The sequence below is a fragment of the Coenobita brevimanus genome, chromosome 25, assembly GCF_032717465.1.
Source record: "Coenobita brevimanus isolate Jiangsu-jjx chromosome 25, ASM3271746v2, whole genome shotgun sequence".
NCBI classification, from domain to species: domain Eukaryota; kingdom Metazoa; phylum Arthropoda; class Malacostraca; order Decapoda; family Coenobitidae; genus Coenobita; species Coenobita brevimanus.
The window spans coordinates 6945305-6965408 of record NC_136978.1 but is presented as its reverse complement, the minus strand read 5'-3'; the positions used below and the strand labels follow the sequence as shown (position 1 = coordinate 6965408).

The window sequence follows — 20104 nt, the reverse complement described above, 5'->3', positions numbered from 1 at the left end:
ACTGTGTTGTTGAGTGAAGACGAAGGGGAGATGCAAGGCTTGGTGGATGAGTTTGGGAGAGTGTGTAAGAAACGGAATCTAAAGGTGAATGTAGGGAAGAGAAAAGTGATGGTCTTTGAGAAGTCAGTGAATGTACAGCGAGGCTGGATGGTGAGGAATTGGAAAATGTGAGTACGTTTAAGTACTTGGGTAGTGTGATGAGTAAGGATGGAGGTTTGGAAGGTGAAGTGCTTGAAAAGGTACAGCAGGGAAGAAAGGTTGCTGGTTCTTTGAAAGCAGTGATAAGAAACAGGGAAGTGAGCATGGAAGTGAAAAAGTTACTACATGACAGTATTGTGATACCAACTCTAACACATGGAAGTGAAGCTTGGACGTTGTTGGAAAGACTCAAGTCAAGAGTGAGAGCAGTGGAATTGAGTTATTTACGAGGAGCCTGTGGAATCACATGGAGAGACAGGCTGACGAATGAGAATATAAAAGAGCGTTGTGGTGAGGATGTGGATGTGATAGGAAGCGTTATGAGGAACACACTGAGGTGGTTTGGCCATGTGGAGAGGATGGAGAGTGAAAGACTGACGAAGAGAGTGTATGTGAGTGAGGTGGAGGGGGGAAGAGGGACGGGAAGGCTGAGGATGAGATGGAGGGATGGGGTGGAGAGAGATATGAGAGAGGGGGGTGCGAGTTGGGAGCAGGGCAGTGAATGGCGGGGGACAGGGCGACGTGGAGGCGTTTTGTTTTTGGCCACCCCAAACGGGATTGAGGCGTCTGGCAATAGATAGATAGATAGAGAACTAGGGTACATCACTGGGAAACCTATTCCATTCATCAACTACTCGATTCCCAGTCAAGAGTATACAATCCCTCCCCCCTTGGCCCCACGTCAATAATTTACTGATTACCTAGACGATTTACAAGTACCATATGTCAATTCCAGCTATCTACACTGCACCTATACAATATGACATTTCTGTTTACCTTGAAGGATGCCCCGGTGAACTTTGGGTGTTTACCGAATAGTGATAGAGATCACCATATCTGAGATCTGGTTTCGGTCCCCATCCTTGAAACTGGTGAATTTCTCCCTAGCCATGGCCCCAAACAACTTGCCTTGTTCCTGTACAGATCTTGGTGGTGTTGATTCTGATTACTGCATATATCACAGTTTGATCTCCGACAGCCCTTTTGGTCAGCCATTACTGCGAGGAGTTTGCCGTCCAATTAATAAGAGTCGTAAACAAAGCCAGGTGATTTCTGTGACGTCACTGGAAGAGGTCTATCAGCATGGCATTTTGCTACATACATTCTACCGTAGACTTTTACTGGGCTGTATCCAGGGCTTCCCTAAGCTCCGCTCATCTTACCATAGAGTCAAGTCAGTTTTACCCTAAATTCCTATGTTTTACCCTAAATAGTAGGCAACACTGACTTCGATTTTATATATATATATATATATATATATATATATATATATATATATATATATATATATATATATATATATATATATATACAGTATATGAATCTAAGAAAAAGACAAATTGGATGAAATATGTAAAGAACTCCATATTTTTTATTTAAAGAAAACAAAAATACACTATTTAAGAAAAGGGCATACTGGATGAAGTATGTAAAGAATTCCATATATTTGATTTAAAGAAAACAAAAATAAACAAATAAAGTAAGAGAAAACAAGTTTCTCTACTGTATGTTTTATCTCATTTCTATTAGATTTCTGGTTTAATCAGAACACTCATCTGAGCCAACCCGGCCTAACCGTTTCGGAATTAAACGTGGCGCGCAGTTTGAAACTTTAGAATTTTGTGTTCATTTCTATATTAGGTTTGAGAAATATTCTTGATTTTCGACTGATTGTGACACATTTTTTTGTGTGTGTGCATTTTGGCAAAAAATTACCCTAAAATTACCCTATGTTATGTATTACCCTAAACGCTACCCTAGAAGGGGTCTGATTACCCTAATTTAGGGTATTTTACCCTAAAATGAGAGCCCTGGTTGTATCTACGGTAGAGCAATATGCAGTTTGTTCAAATATAACAGTCAATACTGGATTACTCAAAAATGAAATAAAAACTATCAACATCAGAGCAAGAATGAAAAACATACCTTGGTGAGGTACCAACCAAATGAGGGCGAGGTGTGGTTACCGACATTTATCACCATTATGCGTCACACCTCCATTCACAAATCATTCAGACTTTCAAAAAGTGACACCATCTATATCAACCCTAAAGCCACTGCTAAGCCGAATAAAATCGCCTTGTTCAGTATATTGAACTTGAGAGGTGACGGTTGTCAATAATTAAAATATAGTATTGGCATTATGAGGGTTTAAAACACGAATCCGACTAACTTTCCTGTTCACTTGAGACCCATTGGGTCTGTGGTCTCTGCTATGGCCTACAGTCTCCGTGTAAAAAGACTACAAGAATTTCATTATTCTGGCGCAGTACATCTAAGTTCTCTGATACTAAAATATATCATAGAAATGCAATGGTGAAAATATGAAACTCATACAAAAAGAGAGACTCATGTACTGGGTGGCGATGTCCTGCGTGTCGTAACGTGGGGGTGGACCGTGGCTCGGCAAATCAGCTGGCACGACCAGGCACTAGCAGCTGCCTCTTAAGAAAAGTCTGGGGTTTCCGGTCTGACCAGTACGTTTCACTTGCATTTTGGGCAGATATGGCTCTTGCACTCCGGTAAGTGTACTTCCTTTGAGTCTGCCGTTACCTCCTGATCATATACCTTCATATGCTGTGTTCATGAGGTACATAGCTGATTGTTTTATGTCATTTGGACAGGTTGATTGGAAGAGGATGTGGAGTAGGGAAGCCAGCCGTCAGCCTGCAAGGCCCCTTGGCAACGATATGGTGAGAATAATTGTATACCAACAATATAAAAAATGGTAAAAATGACCTAAACTCAGTCCTCAAACTCATGACAGTATACAAACTGGGCAAAAGTGACGCAGAAGTACCAGACACAATAGGCATCAACAACAAAGATCTGGATAGGATAAAGATGAATTAAAAACCACTAAAAACTGGAACACAAGAGTGTGAGATGAGGAGGTAGGAAATACGACCAGCTTAAGGACTTACAAAGATTGAAAAAAGCATTAAAGAAGAGTCAGTGTATGACAACCACCCTTCATCCATCATTTTATATAGATCCAGAACAAACTGCCTATCACTAAATGACAGAAAAAAACACACAAATGAGAATACAAAATGTCAGATATGTGGAGCAGAGGTGGAGGACAACACTTTCTGTTGTACTGTACAGGGTATACAAATGAGAGAGAAACTTACAGAACTATCCATCTATCTATCTATTGCCAGACGCCACAATCCCGTAAGGGGTGGCCACTTGACTTTGAGTTATCTGTTTTACAAAACTACAGCAGCCAAATGTAGAAGACAAGGGCATCATCATTGGAAATTACCTGTTCTGCAACAAAAATACAGTATAGAACATAAGAAACTTTATACAAATTTTGGAAAGTAAGAGCAAATAAGATAAAGGAGCTAAATAAGTGAAACAAAAATAACGCTGCTAAAGGTGGAGCCATTGTAAGGGCACTGTCTCCGACAATTATCTGATATGATCTGAACACTGTTGGAAATAAGTGTAGCATAATTGTTGGTAAAGGTAAACATCGCTTTATTTGAGGCAGTAGAAACATCTTACCAAGCCAGTTCTTCGTGATTGTTATAATTTTCAGATTATTTCTGGGGTGGTAAATAAACGTTTCATGCAAAATCTGTTTCCCCAGTTGTTTTTAATTGTTCTGCTGTGTTAGCCCATTTGGTTCGTCAGCGTTATGGTGGAAGGGACTGCCCTAACCTGTATTTTAACTAAACATTACAACCTAACTGTACGTAATAACTTAATCTAATCCAATCTAACCTAGCATCCAGTTGGGAAATGAAATCCACCTTTGAGTATATTGAAAAAGATTCTTCCATTATGCTAGAAAGAAGCAACCCTAGGTACAGCTTAAGGAATGTGATGGTAAAAACAATGGGAAATTTTTCACCAGGAAAAGTTAATTTACCACCCCCAAGAAAATCAGGAAAATGCAGAAAACAAACTCGAGGAATATGAATCAGTAAGATCCATCTACTGCCCCAAGTAAAGCGTACAATTACCTTGGTAAATATAATAAAGATGATGCCAGTAACATTAGGACTTATTAACAGCACTTGTCAGACCACTTGTCTGAGGTTTTTTTAATTATTTACCAGTACATAAAGTAGCATTTCGTAAAATAGCTTGATCAGTCTCTTGAAAAGAAAATTACGGTATGTAAGAACACTATCACTCATTTTAAATTCACTGTCATCTTAAATGTCTGGACCAACTTGCCTCACCCCAGGCTTCTACACTTCTCATGGGGCAACGTAGGACTGGGTGATAGATGGATGAAGAACACTAAAAGGATATTTCTGGTATTACAGATGAAGCCTAAGATTTTATTTTCCATGGATAACAATCAATTCTTTCTTCCGTAATTCTTTTCCAAACGGACGTGGCGATTCTATCTGTTACAAACTCACAATCTCTGGGTAAGTAAATTTGGTACATATGCAACACAGATAGTTAACTGTTGAATTGTGACTACAAGAAGTGATTGAAAAAACAAAATACGCCTGTTTGGGGGTATTTAAGGAAGAGGCCAGGTCACCTGCGACAGTGTTAACTGACAATCTCTCTAACTGGCCTCATCGTTTACCAGCCATTGCTCCTAGTGGACGTGTCAGTTCATCCCTTGTCAGAGCTGTGGTGAACTTAATGATTTAACCAAACCTAATCCAACCCAACCCAACTTGCATTTGACAGTCACCTTTCAAATCATATACATACATCATCTAATCCTGTGTTGCCCCATGAGTAGCATAGGAGCCCGGGGCTAGGCAAGTTGGTCCTGACATTGAAGACGAGAGTGACCAGTCTCACTCATCCCTGAGTGGCATTATATGAGCAATAAACCCCAATCACCTTGTGGATATAAACCAACACACGCTTAATCCACTTGGAGCGCCTTAATTACCCACTACATCTCCAGGTGCCATAGCTTGGTGATATGGCTACCACCAAAAGTAATGATGGTTTCCTGGTGTATAGGAAACCATTTGGCTCGTCACTCAGTGTAGAGTCACCTGTAGACAGAAGGAAGAGGAAAGAAAGAAGGATATAAAAGGAAGGAAGGGAAGAACGAAGGAAAAGATGAATGGACAGCCACATGAGAGCAGCACTACATCGAGTGAGTGGATGGTGAGCGCCCCCACCTACCACAGTTACTGTATAAAAATGTGTTAGGAACGTAAAATATGGCCAGCTACTGGTAGATGTCATCGGAATAATTACACATTGTAAATCTTCATTTATAGCTTTCTGAGGTAGTGTTATAAAAATCCCCAGTAGCTGTGGTAATCCAGGAAAAATAACAAGTAACCTGTGAAAAACTCATTTCAATAGAAAATACGGAAATGCTGCACTCGTTTGGTAAAGAATTAATCATACTTTTAGGATATTTCCTTCAGAAATTGGCTTGAAGGGAAAAAAAAAAAAAAAAAAAAAAAAAAAATGTGAATAAATCATTTATTTACCCAGCCACACAGGACCTTAGTCATTGTGAAAGCCATCCTGTTTTTGTCCCAGATTCTTTTGACGAGAGAGAGGGGGGGGGGAAGAAAAAGTCTGTAAAACACAATTGAAGCACCAGACAGATTCTACCAGTTCTTCCCTGACACCAGATCAATTGAGGTTATCCCTGAAAGGAGTACTGGATGGGCATTGAATTCCTTGAATCTCTGGAATGTCCTGTATAGTTTATTTGTAATGCTACAAGATGCTCTTTTTGTAGCTTTAGAAAGACCTTTTATTTTGAAGAGTTTGATAAGGGCTGTAAATTATCCTCTCCACTTCAAAAAGTTGCTTCCCAAGCAGAAAAAAAAATTTCAAGATGATAAGTGTAAGGAGGAAGACATTTGTAGGCTCATTGGATTAAACTTGTTGAGGGATGATTTGCAGGATTATCATAGTTTATTATTAAACATTGCTAGATTAGAAGCTAGGAAACAGGATTATGTAAGATACCCAGAAATGTTTTTACCTTTTCAGACTGGTGACACATTTTACTCATTCTTGCTACTTTAGACAACATGATATATACCATTATGAAGGGGTTTATGAAGACAGTTATCAAACTCCTACATTTCAAAAGTTCTCTCAAATTTAATAAAATTGTCTAAAGATAGAATAAAATAAAATGTTGTTGAACTGACAGGATTAACCCACTGAGGCTGTAGATGCCATTTCTATTTTATTGCTGTCTTATGATGATTATATTAAGCTTATGATAGACATGCTGAACTGGAGGGGTTAGATGTAGCCTTAATAAACCCCACTCAGTATGAGATACCTATCCTAAGCTGAAAAAAATGTCTAGTTGCAGCAAGAGTAAACTAAAAAGGACTTCCCCCAGATTCTATCTATCTATCTATTGCCAGATGCCTCAATCCCATTTGAGGTGGCCACAAACAAATCGCCTCCAAGTCGCCCTGTCCCCCGCCATTTCACTGCCCTGCTCCCAACTCACACCCCCCTCTCTCATATACCTCTCCACCCCATCCCTCCATCTCATCCTCAGCCTCCCCCTCCCTCTTCCCCCCTCCACCTCACTCTCATACACTCTCTTCATCAGTCTTTCACCCTCCATCCTCTCCACATGGCCAAACCACCTCAGTGTGTTCCTCCTAACACTTCCTATCACATCCACATCAACACCACAATGCTCCTTTATATCCTCATTTGTCAGCCTGTCTCTCCATGTGACTCCACAGGCTCCTCTTAAGTAACTCATTTCCACTGCTCTCACTCTTGACTTGTGTCCCCCAGATTCAAAGGTTTAATTATCTTACTCCATAATTTCCCAGCTATATTCTCCTTCCCTGCTATATCAGGATGTATAATTGAGGAAAGGACCAGAACTCTGACAGAAACCAGTTATAAGAAATACAGTACTGCCAGTTAAATGTTGAAATCTGGTCAAGAAACAGGTCTATCCAGAAATCCAGAAGTTTTCATCACTGTGAAGTAGCCTGGCCTAGTATGGTAATACAGTAATACCAGTTAAAAATTTCCCAATACTGTTACAGTTGGCAGTGCCTCATTATTAAACTTTCTGTTTCCTGTTAAGTGCATGGTAAATTGCAGAAAAGTTGCCTGTTAATTTTCCAGTTTCCTTTAAAGCTAATAGCCTAATCCAATTTTGGTTCCCTGAGTTGACAGGACCAGTCTTAAGGAAAAATTTTTGATGTCTTGGAAAGCTGTGTGTAACTTATAATGACACCTGCCTGTAGTCATAGTTAAAAAGTACTACCGTTCGTTCCATATTTCCTACATGCACTTGGGTTGCGTGGGTGTGGAGAATCAGAATCTGACTTTTGAGGCGAGTGAAAAGAAGCCTCGGGTATAACCCTCTCTCCTTGTGTGTCAGAGGATGTACCGAGATGGTTTTAGCACAGGTGCTGGAAATGTACCACATTCCTAGGCTCTTATACTAGTGGATGATTTCCGGCCTCTGACTCTTCTCTATTAGGCACCCTGTATGACATGCAGAGAATGAGTGCATGGTACAGTATTGTTGGACTGTACCTTTTATCTCCTTTGAGACAGTTTTGTACAATTTGTTCCCTTTGGGAGTTCAGGCCATGAATTACACTAATATACGGTAGTTTATGCAGTATATCCAGATAAGTAAAGTGTTGATATTTGTCATTACATTTTTCATACAGTGCCAGCACTGTACTGTAGTTAGGTATTTTACAAGTGCATCATAAACTATGCATTACCTTCAGCAAGTACAGTACTGTAAGAGGTCCTTCATCTGTTCCAGGCAGTTAAACCTTGCTTGCCTTCTTTTGGTGAATTATGAACTTTACAGCACTGTATTTGTGTCCTTTACACAAGATTATAACATTTTATACTTCATGCTTATGTACACTGTACAGCACCAGTACCTTAGCAGTTATATGAGTACTGTATCTGGTAAAAATTGTATTACCCTCAGGACACGGACAATTACCACCTCCTCCTCGGCTTGTGCCATGAAGGTTCAGGCAGCTGAAAATTTTTGGGTCAAGAACAAGCGTCTGCAGAGACCAGTCTCACCCCATCTGACTATATACAAGCCTCAAGTCACATCCCTCCTCTCCGTGGCCCATCGTGCTTCAGGCATTGTTCTTGCCAGTGCCCTGTCAGGCTTCAGTATTGGTATGCTTTGAGTAATTGTTATTTTTTTCATTTTTTAGATTTCAAAAGAGCCCTAATCAGTTCAGTGCTTACAGCACATGTATGGTAAATGACTTGGCTCCTGATTAAATTGGATAGCATTAGCCAATGATAAAGATAAAGAAGTTTTTAGATCTTTGGGATGCAACATTAAAACTGATTGTAAAGTGAACGTGTAAAAAATCTGGACTTGTTGAGGATATGTTTGGGATGATCAGAGAATTTCCAACCTTGTCCCCCCCCCCCCCTTTCGTATCATTGCCATCATCATCACAGTCCAGTCCAATCTGAGGCCTGGAACAAGGCTGATCAATCCCGACAATTAGGCAAGGGTGACCAACTTCACTTGTCCCCAAATGGTATTGTGCATGCTAGAAATCTCAACCATCCCTTAGATTGAAACCCCTACAGGCTTCATCCAGGTATAAATAAATGATAACCGTCCCCATCTTATCATCATTATATCAATATCATTATTTCCAAAATTCTTTATTTGAGGAACCCTGTCAACAGGGTATATTACTCTCAAAGAGAAGTCTATATAAAGCTGCATATTATAGTTTGTAATTCCTTTTGTGGTTGGTGGGGGCACTTACCATCCACTCACACAATGTAGTGCTGCTCACGAGTGCCTGCCCTTTCCTCTCTTCCTTCTTTCCATCCTTGCTCTTCATTTTTTCCATCATTCTTTCCTCTTCCTTCTGTCCACAGGTGACTCTACACTTAGTGACAAGCCAAATGGTGTCCTGTACACAGGAAACCATTTACTGTGCTTGGTGGCAACCATATATCCATATTATGGCACCTGGTGGTTTAGTGGGCAGTTAAGGTGTTCCAGTCAGATTGAGCCAGTGCAAGTTTATATCCAAGAGGTGGTTGGGGTTTATTGCATATGTAGTGCTACTCAGGGATGAGTGAGGTTAGTCACTCTCACCTTAAATGTCAGGACCAGCTTGCCTAGCCCCTGGCTTCTATGCTTCTCATGGGAAGACACTGGATTGGATGAAGATGACGTAATTCCTTGTAGTAATCCTTAACGTTTTCATGTATTTACTGGTTGAAGTTGCCGGTTTTTATGCAGTCAACCAAGGCTCATGAGTAGGTGAGCCTGGAGCCACAAAAAATGTCATCTTGCAACATACTTATACCATATTCTTCTTCTCTGAACATGGTTTTCAGTCTGCATTGCAGTATATTCTTCGGCATTGTATCCATGTGCTCCGTTTGTATACAGTATCTCTATACCATCTCAGTGCAGCTACTTTATTTTATAGTTTTCACGTCACTTCACTCTCTTGTGTATTATTGTTCCCACTTTTTAGTGAAGCTCAGCAAATGTACACAATCTCTCCTTCTGGAACTCTGTGCAGTTTTGAAGAAATGCCATATCAGTAGCCTGTAATCTCATACGGTCTCATTCTTTTCCCAAATGTCACTCCTATAGTGATTGGCTAATTCAGTACACTTACCTGTTGTTCAGCAACCTAGTATCAGTTTGAGGATAATTATTGTCATTTGTTAATTGGGGAATGGGAATTCTTAAACTGAAGATCTACAGTTTGTCCCCTGGCATTCTGTGATGCCATAGCTGTTTGTCAAAGTATTGTACTGTACCAGTTATTTATTCTTTTGGTAACATTCATTAATTTGGCTACCCAGGCTATTTTATTCACCTGTAAAAAGATGTCTTATAATTCCTTGACTAAGAAGGGGCCTTTGCTAAATAAAGTTATCTGGCGATATATACAAGGTACAGTAAGACCTCACTATGACGGACTAACTGGGGCCAAAGCCATTCCGAAAAACGTGAAATTCCGATAAAAGCAACTTCCGGACTTCCCCCTGCTAACCTGGACTTTTTCTGATATATCAGACAATAGTCCGGATATCATGAACAGTTTTTAAACTGTTTTGACTACCACAGCTGTACTGTACTGTGTTATAACTTCACTACATTAATCAGATGGTATAGTATATATAATAATACTGTACTGTACAGTGATAAACATGTCTCTTATTTACCTTATTGTGGTGAACACACCTGAAGTGGTCAGGCAGTCCGGACTGCTTCTGGCTTTATCGGAATTTTTCCTATATGTAGGAATTTAGTCCGGTAGCTCCTCGAGTCCGATAAAAGCGAATTCCGGTCTATTGAAGTCCGTAATATTGAGGTTTTACTGTACTAGTATAAAAGATGACATCATTCTGAGGGGTTATAACAGACAGCTTATAACTTCTTCATTATAAGGGCTCACTGATAAGTTGAATTGTCTTATGGTATCTAGAATATGAAAATTTTTAATGCTGCAGATATAATAAATGTAGTAGAGTAGCTCAGTCTGTCTCTGAACAGACCCATCAACTTCAGGCAAGCAACTGCCCCTGCAGGGCCATCCCATACAATGAACCAGTGTTCCCATACAGTAGACACCACCTTGCCACAGAGAGGTGCAGGAAAGAGTGTGGAGGTATGGTTCTAATGTGGATGCCGCATTTTCATCTCTCCACCCTGTTAACAGGGGCACCATAGTAAGCTCCGCATCACCCTGTTGTTTGGTTATGTGATCACTGTCCAGCATTGTTAATGATTTCTTGGGTTACTGGCACCATTAGGCTTGTCACATTATGTAGAGCCACCTGAAGTGGAAAGATAAATAATTTAATAAGTGACAGGAAGGAGGTGAGATTGGAAGAGAGGAGGGAAGGGAATAATGAAGAATTAGCACCAAGCCATATTATGGCAATATGGCACTGCGAGAGTAGAGGGAAGTAAAGGCTGGAAGAAACGCGGAAATATCAAGAAAAGAGGTAGGACAGAAGTGCAGAAGAGAACTGTAAGGAGAAGGACTGGAGACAAAAAGAACCTTTTTAGTCACCTCATACAACAAGCAGCGACACTGGGGAAGTATTCTTTGCCCCCTTCCCTGGGGGATAGGAAGAGAGGAGGGCAGACACAGAAAGAGAATGATGAAGGTGGAGGAAGATGTAGACAGCACTACATCGTGAGTAGATAATGGTCATCACCACCTACCACAAAATGATCAATGTAGATATTACCAGTATCTTATTTCAGTATTGTATTTTCATTGTAATGTATCATATTGTTTCTCTCGTCTCCCTTCAGGGATGCTTGTTCTCCCTGGATCTTACCCGTACTACCTTGACCTGATCCAGTCCATGCATTTTGGTGGAAGTATCATCTTTGGGGCAAAGTTCCTTTTGGCTCTGCCTTTTATGTTTCACCTGTGCAATGGCATCAGACATTTGGTAAGACTTTCATTTCTTTGAGTACAACATGAGTTGAGGAATGCATGTTGTGTGTTTTAAGAACTGATTATACAGTATCAGTTTCCAGCAAATTAAATGCCCTAGTAATGAAGTAGGCTGTTCAAACTATTTAATAATTTGAGTTTTAGTGTGTGATCTGTAATTAGTGAGAAATTAGTACTCTTCTCGTAGCTAGTGTAGTATTGTGCAACATATTAATCTCTTACTAGACGTAAGGGCACAGTAATAGAATATTTCCTCATGAAATACTTCATTAAGTATTTCTGAAGTAATGATTGTTCTTTGATCAGCTTATCATCATCTTTAATAAAGGTTAATGGTAGGTGTTCCATTATTATTTTGACACCAGACCTCTTGCCTCCAACACAGATGTGGGACATTGGCTACGGCTTTACGCTACGTACACTCTACAAAACTGGCTACCTTGTTGTTGGACTTACCATTGTGTTGTCAGGACTGGTTGCTGCTATGTAAATAATGTACCTTACATTACATTGCTTGTGTATATAATCGGTTCATTTGGAAAGATCAGATTTGTGTCTCGTTATGGATATTGATGATACCTGTGTTAGGAAGAACTTATAATCAGAGGAAACCCTCTACTCATGGTTGCTGTCACTAATTAAAGTTTGACACTATACAGGTGAACTGCATGCAGTACTGTTTGCTTTCTACATCTACAGCAGTAGGAAATAATCAAGTTAATTAGATTAACATTATACGGGGCCAGCCTTGCGTAACTTTTCTACCCCATTCCCGGGCCAGGGGTGAGTTTCCAATGAAATATGGTACTTGTGCATGTGTGGCGTGTTCCCCAAATTGTTGTGCCACATATTTGAGAAAAAAAAAAAAAACGCACCACTGCATCATCAGCCTGGAATTGGTTGGCCAACAAATGACACCGGCACGTCATCGGCCCAAATTAGTGTTAATAATATACTGTAGGTAGTAAACTTGTGTTGATCGCATATTTTGTACATATACAGTTACCATGATACCATAAGTTTATGCCAATATTATAGTGAAATTCCAGTTAATGTGGAAGTGACTTACTAATAAAGTCATTTGTACTGTATTATTTATCTTATTCATCCAGAATTATTTACTTAACTCTTATATCTTGGGCAGCATGTTTCAGTACACAACACCTGTCATTTCATGAATAAGACAACACACTTAGGCACATAAAACAGTCACCACACAAACCTTATGAAACCCTCTACGACAGTGTTCCAGATATCCCAGCACTATCAGTGAAACAACACCTACGTACTCCCTTCATGCACAGGTCAGTACACAACACCTTAATCACAAAATCCCCCTCCTGACATCCACCCACTGGAGACATTCTTAAATATAGATGATCAAGTTCACCTGGCCAGGATTAGAGCAGGACATTACCCATCCCTCCTTAGGTTGCAGCTTATATTTGAGTTGGGTGGAATCTCAAGTGACACATGCCCAGCTTGTACATTAAGCCCACACAATATAGTGTATATAATGGAACACCACACTGCACATGCCACACAAGGATGCCAACACATCAACGGTATAGGGAACCTATGAGACAGCCCCACCAGCGCAGTTGATGGGTCTGCTTGATCAGATGGACTGGGGCTGAGCAACAATTTCCCATGAGACTGGTGTTACCCATGTGTCTTTTAATCACCATCAATTATTGCTCTCCTTAGTACTGTAGAATGACCCTAATCTAAAGAGCCACTTCAGCCCTTCCATTCAGATCCCATGTCAGAAATATTATAACTTTACGGCATGTACCTGTATTTCCAAAGCCTGTCCTTCTCTTCCATATATCTGCTTTCACAAGGTGCATATGTAATAAGTCATTTTTACCATGTAAAAAGCTGTTATGATGAATGGTGAGTAGGTATATTCATCATTAGTTCCTCTCCACCATTCACTGTTCATCAGGAGACCAACTTCCTTTTTACATTGCATACTAACACATGACCTTATGTATGCCAAACCTTCCCACTCATTCATTTCATTTATTCTCATGTGCTGGAGAGGGGTTCTTTCATGCATAGGCATTGATATAACCAGGCAGTTCTGCTACCCAGCTGACATCCCTCAGCTGATTCCCTATACCAAGAAAGCAGTAGTCTTATGGTGGATTGCAAGAGAGGAGCAACTGCAGTTTGCTGGGTTCACATATGAACCTACGGTCACAACTATTACTACTGCCTCTCATCTTCTGTCCTGTACTGTACAACACCACACCATACCTTGCCTCCTGCCTTGTTCACGGAGAGATTGCAAATCCATGGTCATTTCTTTGGAAATATTAGAAAGTACGGTAAGTCCTGGGCATCGCCATCTCTTGCCTTTCAGCTCACTCAGCAGTTAGGAATTACTGGTACTTCAGTGGTTACCCACCCAAATGCAATACCGAGAAACATGGTGGTGGAATAATGTAGCTGAAAGTGCAGTAATTGATATGAGTGGGGGAGGGGGGAAGCAGGGACCTGTAAAAACAAATGGCAAACTATGAGGTATACAAAGCAAAGGAGCTGAAAGATGGATTCAAGTATGGACGAGATATTAACACAGTAGATGGACAACACAAACCACAGTAATATGTAATAGATGAAAAATGTATTTGAAATGATAATGATGAGATGTTAATGTAATGACAGCATACAATAACTAAAATGAAAAATGGTAAAAAGGAAAAGCCCATCTGGCATCTTGCTGAAATACTGAGCACCTCTGGTGAGCCTGGAATTGAACTTGTTGCTAACAAAGATAGTACTTGATTGTGTGATGCCCAGAGATTAGGGGTCCAGCTACATCACAAGGTGCTGTAAGGGTAAGAGGAAATTACAGAAGAGTAATTGAAGGATCACATAATGAAACTGACATAGAATATAATGAGCAGATTACTGCTGACAAGAAAAAAAGTAGATATGGCTTCATGCCTGGCCAGGAGACCACAGATACAGTACTGTATATACAGTCAGACTAATGCAGGAAAGTAAGATACATGGCTACGGATACGAGGACTGCCTTTTTGTGAACCTGAAAAAAGCTTTCAGCTGAGTCCTGGGAACAGTACGGTGGGCAATGAGAAAACTAAAGGCTGGGGGATGGATTGGGTTATTGGGAAGAGTCAACTAACAGCAAATGGTTGAGATATAGATATCAATACTGAGGTTGTGGCTGTTCATTATGGTAATGTTAGCATTTTCATCTCAGGAGAAAGATGTCCCTGGGAACTACTCTATGCAGATGTTCTCACGTCAATGGCAAAGAGTATAGAAGAATTGGTTCAAAATTCCCCAAAGAAAAAAAAAAAGGTGTAATGGGTTAAAAGTTCTCTGGGTAAACATTGGGAAGACAAAATCTGTGATCTGTGGATATGACACTGGGCTGGTTTACAAACTCAGAAGACTGGTTTTGTGTTACCTAAGCTGTGATCTGTGGGTGTGTCACCAGGCTGGTTATGGCGTCAGGTGGCTGGCCATGAGCTATATTACAAAAGCTGTGATATGTGGGTGTGTCACCAGGCTGGTTATGGCGTCAGGTGGCTGGCCATGAGCTATATTACAAAAGCTGTGATCTGTGGGTGTCACACTGGCCTGGTTATAGATTCACATCACTGGCCATATGTTATTTGTAGACACGGTGTGGCAGGAAGATTATATTTTTTGTATCAAATGCAAATAGTAGGTACACATATACATGGTGAAGTGAGTGACAACTTAAGGCTAGCAGTGGATTTCAAGTGTAGAAGAAGGGGCAGGATGACTGATGAGTCACCGAGACTGTGGACAAATTTTTCTACTTTGTTGATGTCATCAGTGGTGGGGGTGGTGCCAAGAATGCCACTGTAAGGGTGCATAGTGGTTAGAAATGGTTTAGAAAATTTCAGTCCATGCAGACATATCGAGTGTTCTCATTGTCCACAAATGGGAAAGTATTTGGTACCTTTGTTATAAAGAGAAAGTAAAGGGAAATATAATGAAACTGTAATGAAACATCGCAAAAATGCAGAGTACTGTAAAACTGAATGATGACATAACCTCAGAAGATCTGAGAAAGTGGTTGGAGTGGAAACTGTCAGAAAACACACAGAAAGGAGGAATTTGTGTTGTTTAGTTATGTCAAGAGAATGGATCAGAAGAATTGGTGAGGTGGTAAAGAAGTATTAAGGTACTAAGCTGTCCAATGAGGCAGACTGAGGAAGCCATGAAACAAGGTGGTGTGTGCTGACCCTCGGATGTTAAGAATTGCAAAGAACAAAGTGCATTGCTATCTGCTTAACTCATCTGAATTATGCCACACAGAAAACAGTTGTAAAACCAATAATGAAGATTTCATCCATTCTCTATGTTCAGATGTCAGATATTATCGAAACTAAGACAATGTCTTACATTAAGACTTGGGTGGCAAGGAGGAAATGTAAGCTTAATGATGGTAAATCCGAGATCATCATCATCCCAGGAAACAAAAGCGGCGATGACACTGATAATGCCCTGACTTTGAACGTTGGTGTCTCAGCTTCATGCATTCAGTTTTGTTTGAAATCTATCTATCTATCTATCTATTACCAGACGCCTCAATCCCGTACGGGGTGGCCACAAACAAATTGCCTCCACGTTGCCCTGTCCCCCGCCATTTCACTGCCCTGCTCCCAACTATTTGAAATCTGGGCATTTATTTTAATTCAAAGTTAAATTACAAAGAACATATTAATCAAGTTGTCAGAGGATGTTACTTGCATATTAGAAATCTGTACTCCGTGAGATGTTGCCTCTTAACAGTGGTTCGTGCGGTGGTCTTGTTTCGTGTCGATTATTGTAATTCACTGTGGATTGGTCTTCCGAATAATATACTGTACTAAGAAAAGTTCGGTCTGTGTTAAACAGGGCAGCAAGGCTTATCTCTGATCTTCCCCTAAGAACCTCTGCTACCCCATTCCTAATTGAGCTGCATTGGTTACCAGTACAGGCTAGAACTTAATTTAATCTGTGTTCACTCTTAATGTATATGTCAGGACCAACTAGACTATCCCCGGGCTCCTATGCTCCTCATAGAACAACGTAGGATTGGATGATGGATGAATGGATGGTTTTATTACATTCAAGGTACATAAGTTTGGTGAACCAAAGTAGCATGATGAACTGTTGAAATTCCCACTGACATGCCCAGGTGTGATGTCACATAGTGAAGATGATTCCTTGCAGCTTGAGGAGCCTGGAGCCATTTACCAGTCCCCTTTCTCTGATCGTTCTTTTGTGTATAGAGCCCTAAGTTATATAATAGATTGCTGATGTCCACGAGACAATTCTTCTGTTGAACCTTTTAAGAGAAAACTAAGTCTTTCTTTTTTCAAACTGCAACAATCTGGAGAGAGGCACTGTAACGGATAATTATAAGGTTCAATTACTACCACTTTCACATTTTTTTTTACTGATGAAGTTGGTATTGTACATGAGAAGTGACACAATTCTTGTAACTGTAAAAATAATGTATATGTCTGTCGAGCACTAGTGAATTCCCAGTGGAAAATCTGGTGCTATTAAAGACCAGATTATTATTATTATTTATTGTCCCACCCATGTTATGGCTACTTTTAGTCTGGATATTTAAGGTGTGAGTGACCTGTTGCTTTCCCCTTAGCAGTATTGAGTACTGTACTGTAATAAACTCAAATCATACTGCAGATGTACATTCTCATGAGCCACTCTTGGTTGGACTGCCTTTACCTACAAGGCCACCAGGTGTCCACTTGTACACATGGTTACCCCTCAGCATAATAAATGGTTTTCTAAGGTACAAGCAACCATTTGACTTGTTACTCAATGCAGAGTCACCTGAAGCTAGCACTCCAACACATAAGTGGATGGCATCCATGTGGGGCAGGTTATTTTGGAAAAAATAAAGTGTCGTGAAATCAGGGAAAACATGCTTAAATGGATCAGAATAACTCGGGGGGGAAAAAAAACAAAAAAAAACAAGAATTTGATGTTACTCACTTCAAACTGCATGCGGGCTTGGTGGTGGTGCAAGGTGAGCGAGAGAGATGGTGGCACGTCAAGGTCACTCTCAGAGGCATTCGACTGAGAGCAGGCAGGCACACAGAAAGTCTTGTCTTCTGCTCTTATTTGTAACAGCAGACTAAAATATAGTATTTTTACATTATGTACACTGTTCTGTGCCCTCAAAGGCACAACTACACACTATATATATGTAAATTTTTCTTATCTCGTCTCTACATTTATAATTTTTATCAACATCATCATCATCATCATCTAATCTTGTGTTGCCCCATGAGGAACGCAGAGCCCGGGGCTATGCATTATAATTTTACACATGTAAATATTATGTACATCATTCATTCGTCATCCAATCCTATGTCGCCCCGTGAGAAGTGTAGGAACCCGGGGCTAGGCAAGTTGGTCCTGACATTTAAGATGAGAGTGACCAACCTCACTCATCCCTGAGTGGCAATACATGAGCAATAAACCCCAGCCACCCCTAGGATATAAACCTACACAGGCTCAATCCAACTGGAGCACCTTAATTACCCACTAAACCACCAGGCACCATAATTTGGTTATATGGTTACCACCCAGCGTAGTAAATGGTTTCCTGGTGTACAGGAAACCATTTGGCTTGTCACTCAGTGTAGAGTTACCCACAGGCAGAAGGAAGAGGAAAGAATGAAAGAAAGAAAGAAGAAGGAGTGTAAAGTCATCCGTAGGCAGAAGAAAGAGGAAAGAGTGAAGGAAAGAAAGACAGACGTTGAAGGATGGAACAGAGGAAAGGGCAGACACCCAAAGCAGCACTACATTGAGTGAGTGGATGGTGAGCGCCCTCACCTACCACTACAACTGTTCATATGGCCACAACTGTTCACACTAATATGTTACAGTGTGTGGTATTCTGTGAAGCAATGGATACAGAGACCCACAACACACTCCTGGCATATAACAGGCCCGCGAAACAGGAATGCATTCTAGAACCGATCAACTTTTCCTTGACGGACGTTCCAGAATGTTGACCGCCTTTAAAGGTAAGTAAAACCAAGACTGTTCATTATAACCATGTAACTTGTTTATAAGAAGAATGAGGATACACAGCTAAGACTTAGATTTGATAATACTATACTGTATAGTGATGAAGGTCACAAATGGTGCAGCTCTCTCTTATCCCTGCATACTGACCACTATTACAATCATACCTGCCCAACTGCATAGCTTTCAGAATAGCTGTGACTTGTAACAGTAATCACCATATGTGAAGTGATTAACTTTGTGCCTCAAATGATGCATATATACACTATCAATCAACTGCATATCTGTATCAAGAAATCTTATAATTTCTAAAAGCTGCATAGTAAATATTTCAGTTTACCAATACCTGCACTAATCCCTAGACCCATTCTTACTAATCAACCCACAACTACCAGTACAACAAATTCTATGGAGTGAAGTGCTGTACATTAATTTTATTCAACTGAAAAAGTACAGCAAAATTTTTATCACACTCGGGGATGAAGATTATACTTATAATTAATTTCAGCTTTTTTACCCCCCAAGGGATTTATGGATTAAAAAACTGTATATATATATATATATATATATATATATATATATATATATATATATATATATCCCATTGGAGCCCAGTGTCCTCAATACAGGAAAGAACTGGGAATTTTCAAAAGTTAATAAAGGAGCGAATCCCCGGGTAGGGACCTATAAGCTTCACAACTAAGAGCCGACAGGCGGAGGGGGGTACGCTTTGTACCCTACCGGCCCAGTGCCTCACCCAGGAACCCTGGGACCCAATGGGATATAAATATATTATATATATATATATATATATATATATATATATATATATCCATCATCCAATCCCACATTGCCCCATGAGGAGTGTAGGAGCCCGGGGCTAGGCAGTTGGTCCTGACATTTAAGATGAGAGTGACCAACCTCACTCATCCCTGAGTGGCATTACGTGAGCAATAAACCCCAATCACCCCTTGGATATAAACCTTAACCGGCTCAATCCGACTGGAGCACAATAATTACCCGCTATACCACCAGGCGCCAAAATTTGGTTATATGGTTACCACCCAGCATAGTAAATGGTTTCCTGGTGTACAGGAAACCATTTGGCTTGTCACTCAGTGTAGAGTCACCCACAGGCAGAAGGAAGAGGAAAGAATGAAGGAATGAAAGACAGAAGAGAGAGTGTAAAGTCACCCGTTGGCAGAAAGACGAGGAAATAATGAAGGAAAGAAAGACAGAACAAGATGGAAGGAAAGAAGGATGGAGGAGAGGACAGGGCAGACACCCGAGAGCAGAACTACATTGAGTGAGAGGATGGTGAGCGCTATATATATATATATATATATATATATATATTCTCTACCAGACAGCCTAAGCCACTTGGTAGAGATACATTGGCTGTATCGTTCCGACTTCGGTCGGGATAGGCTGGTCCTGCAGAGGATACTCAAACGGCT

General features: G+C 40.4%; 1 protein-coding gene across 1 annotated transcript; it reads left to right on the top strand.

Annotated features, from left to right (window-relative positions):
* The first annotated feature begins 2627 nt into the window (after positions 1-2627).
* On the top strand, positions 2628-12683 carry LOC145393767 (succinate dehydrogenase cytochrome b560 subunit, mitochondrial-like). Its single transcript, XM_080267816.1, has 5 exons — positions 2628-2720; positions 2823-2891; positions 8099-8301; positions 11444-11586; positions 11977-12683. The coding sequence occupies exons 1-5, from the start codon at positions 2704-2706 to the stop codon at positions 12079-12081; spliced, it is 537 nt and encodes a 178-aa protein (XP_080123942.1). The 5' UTR covers positions 2628-2703; the 3' UTR covers positions 12082-12683.
* The last annotated feature ends 7421 nt before the right edge of the window (positions 12684-20104 follow it).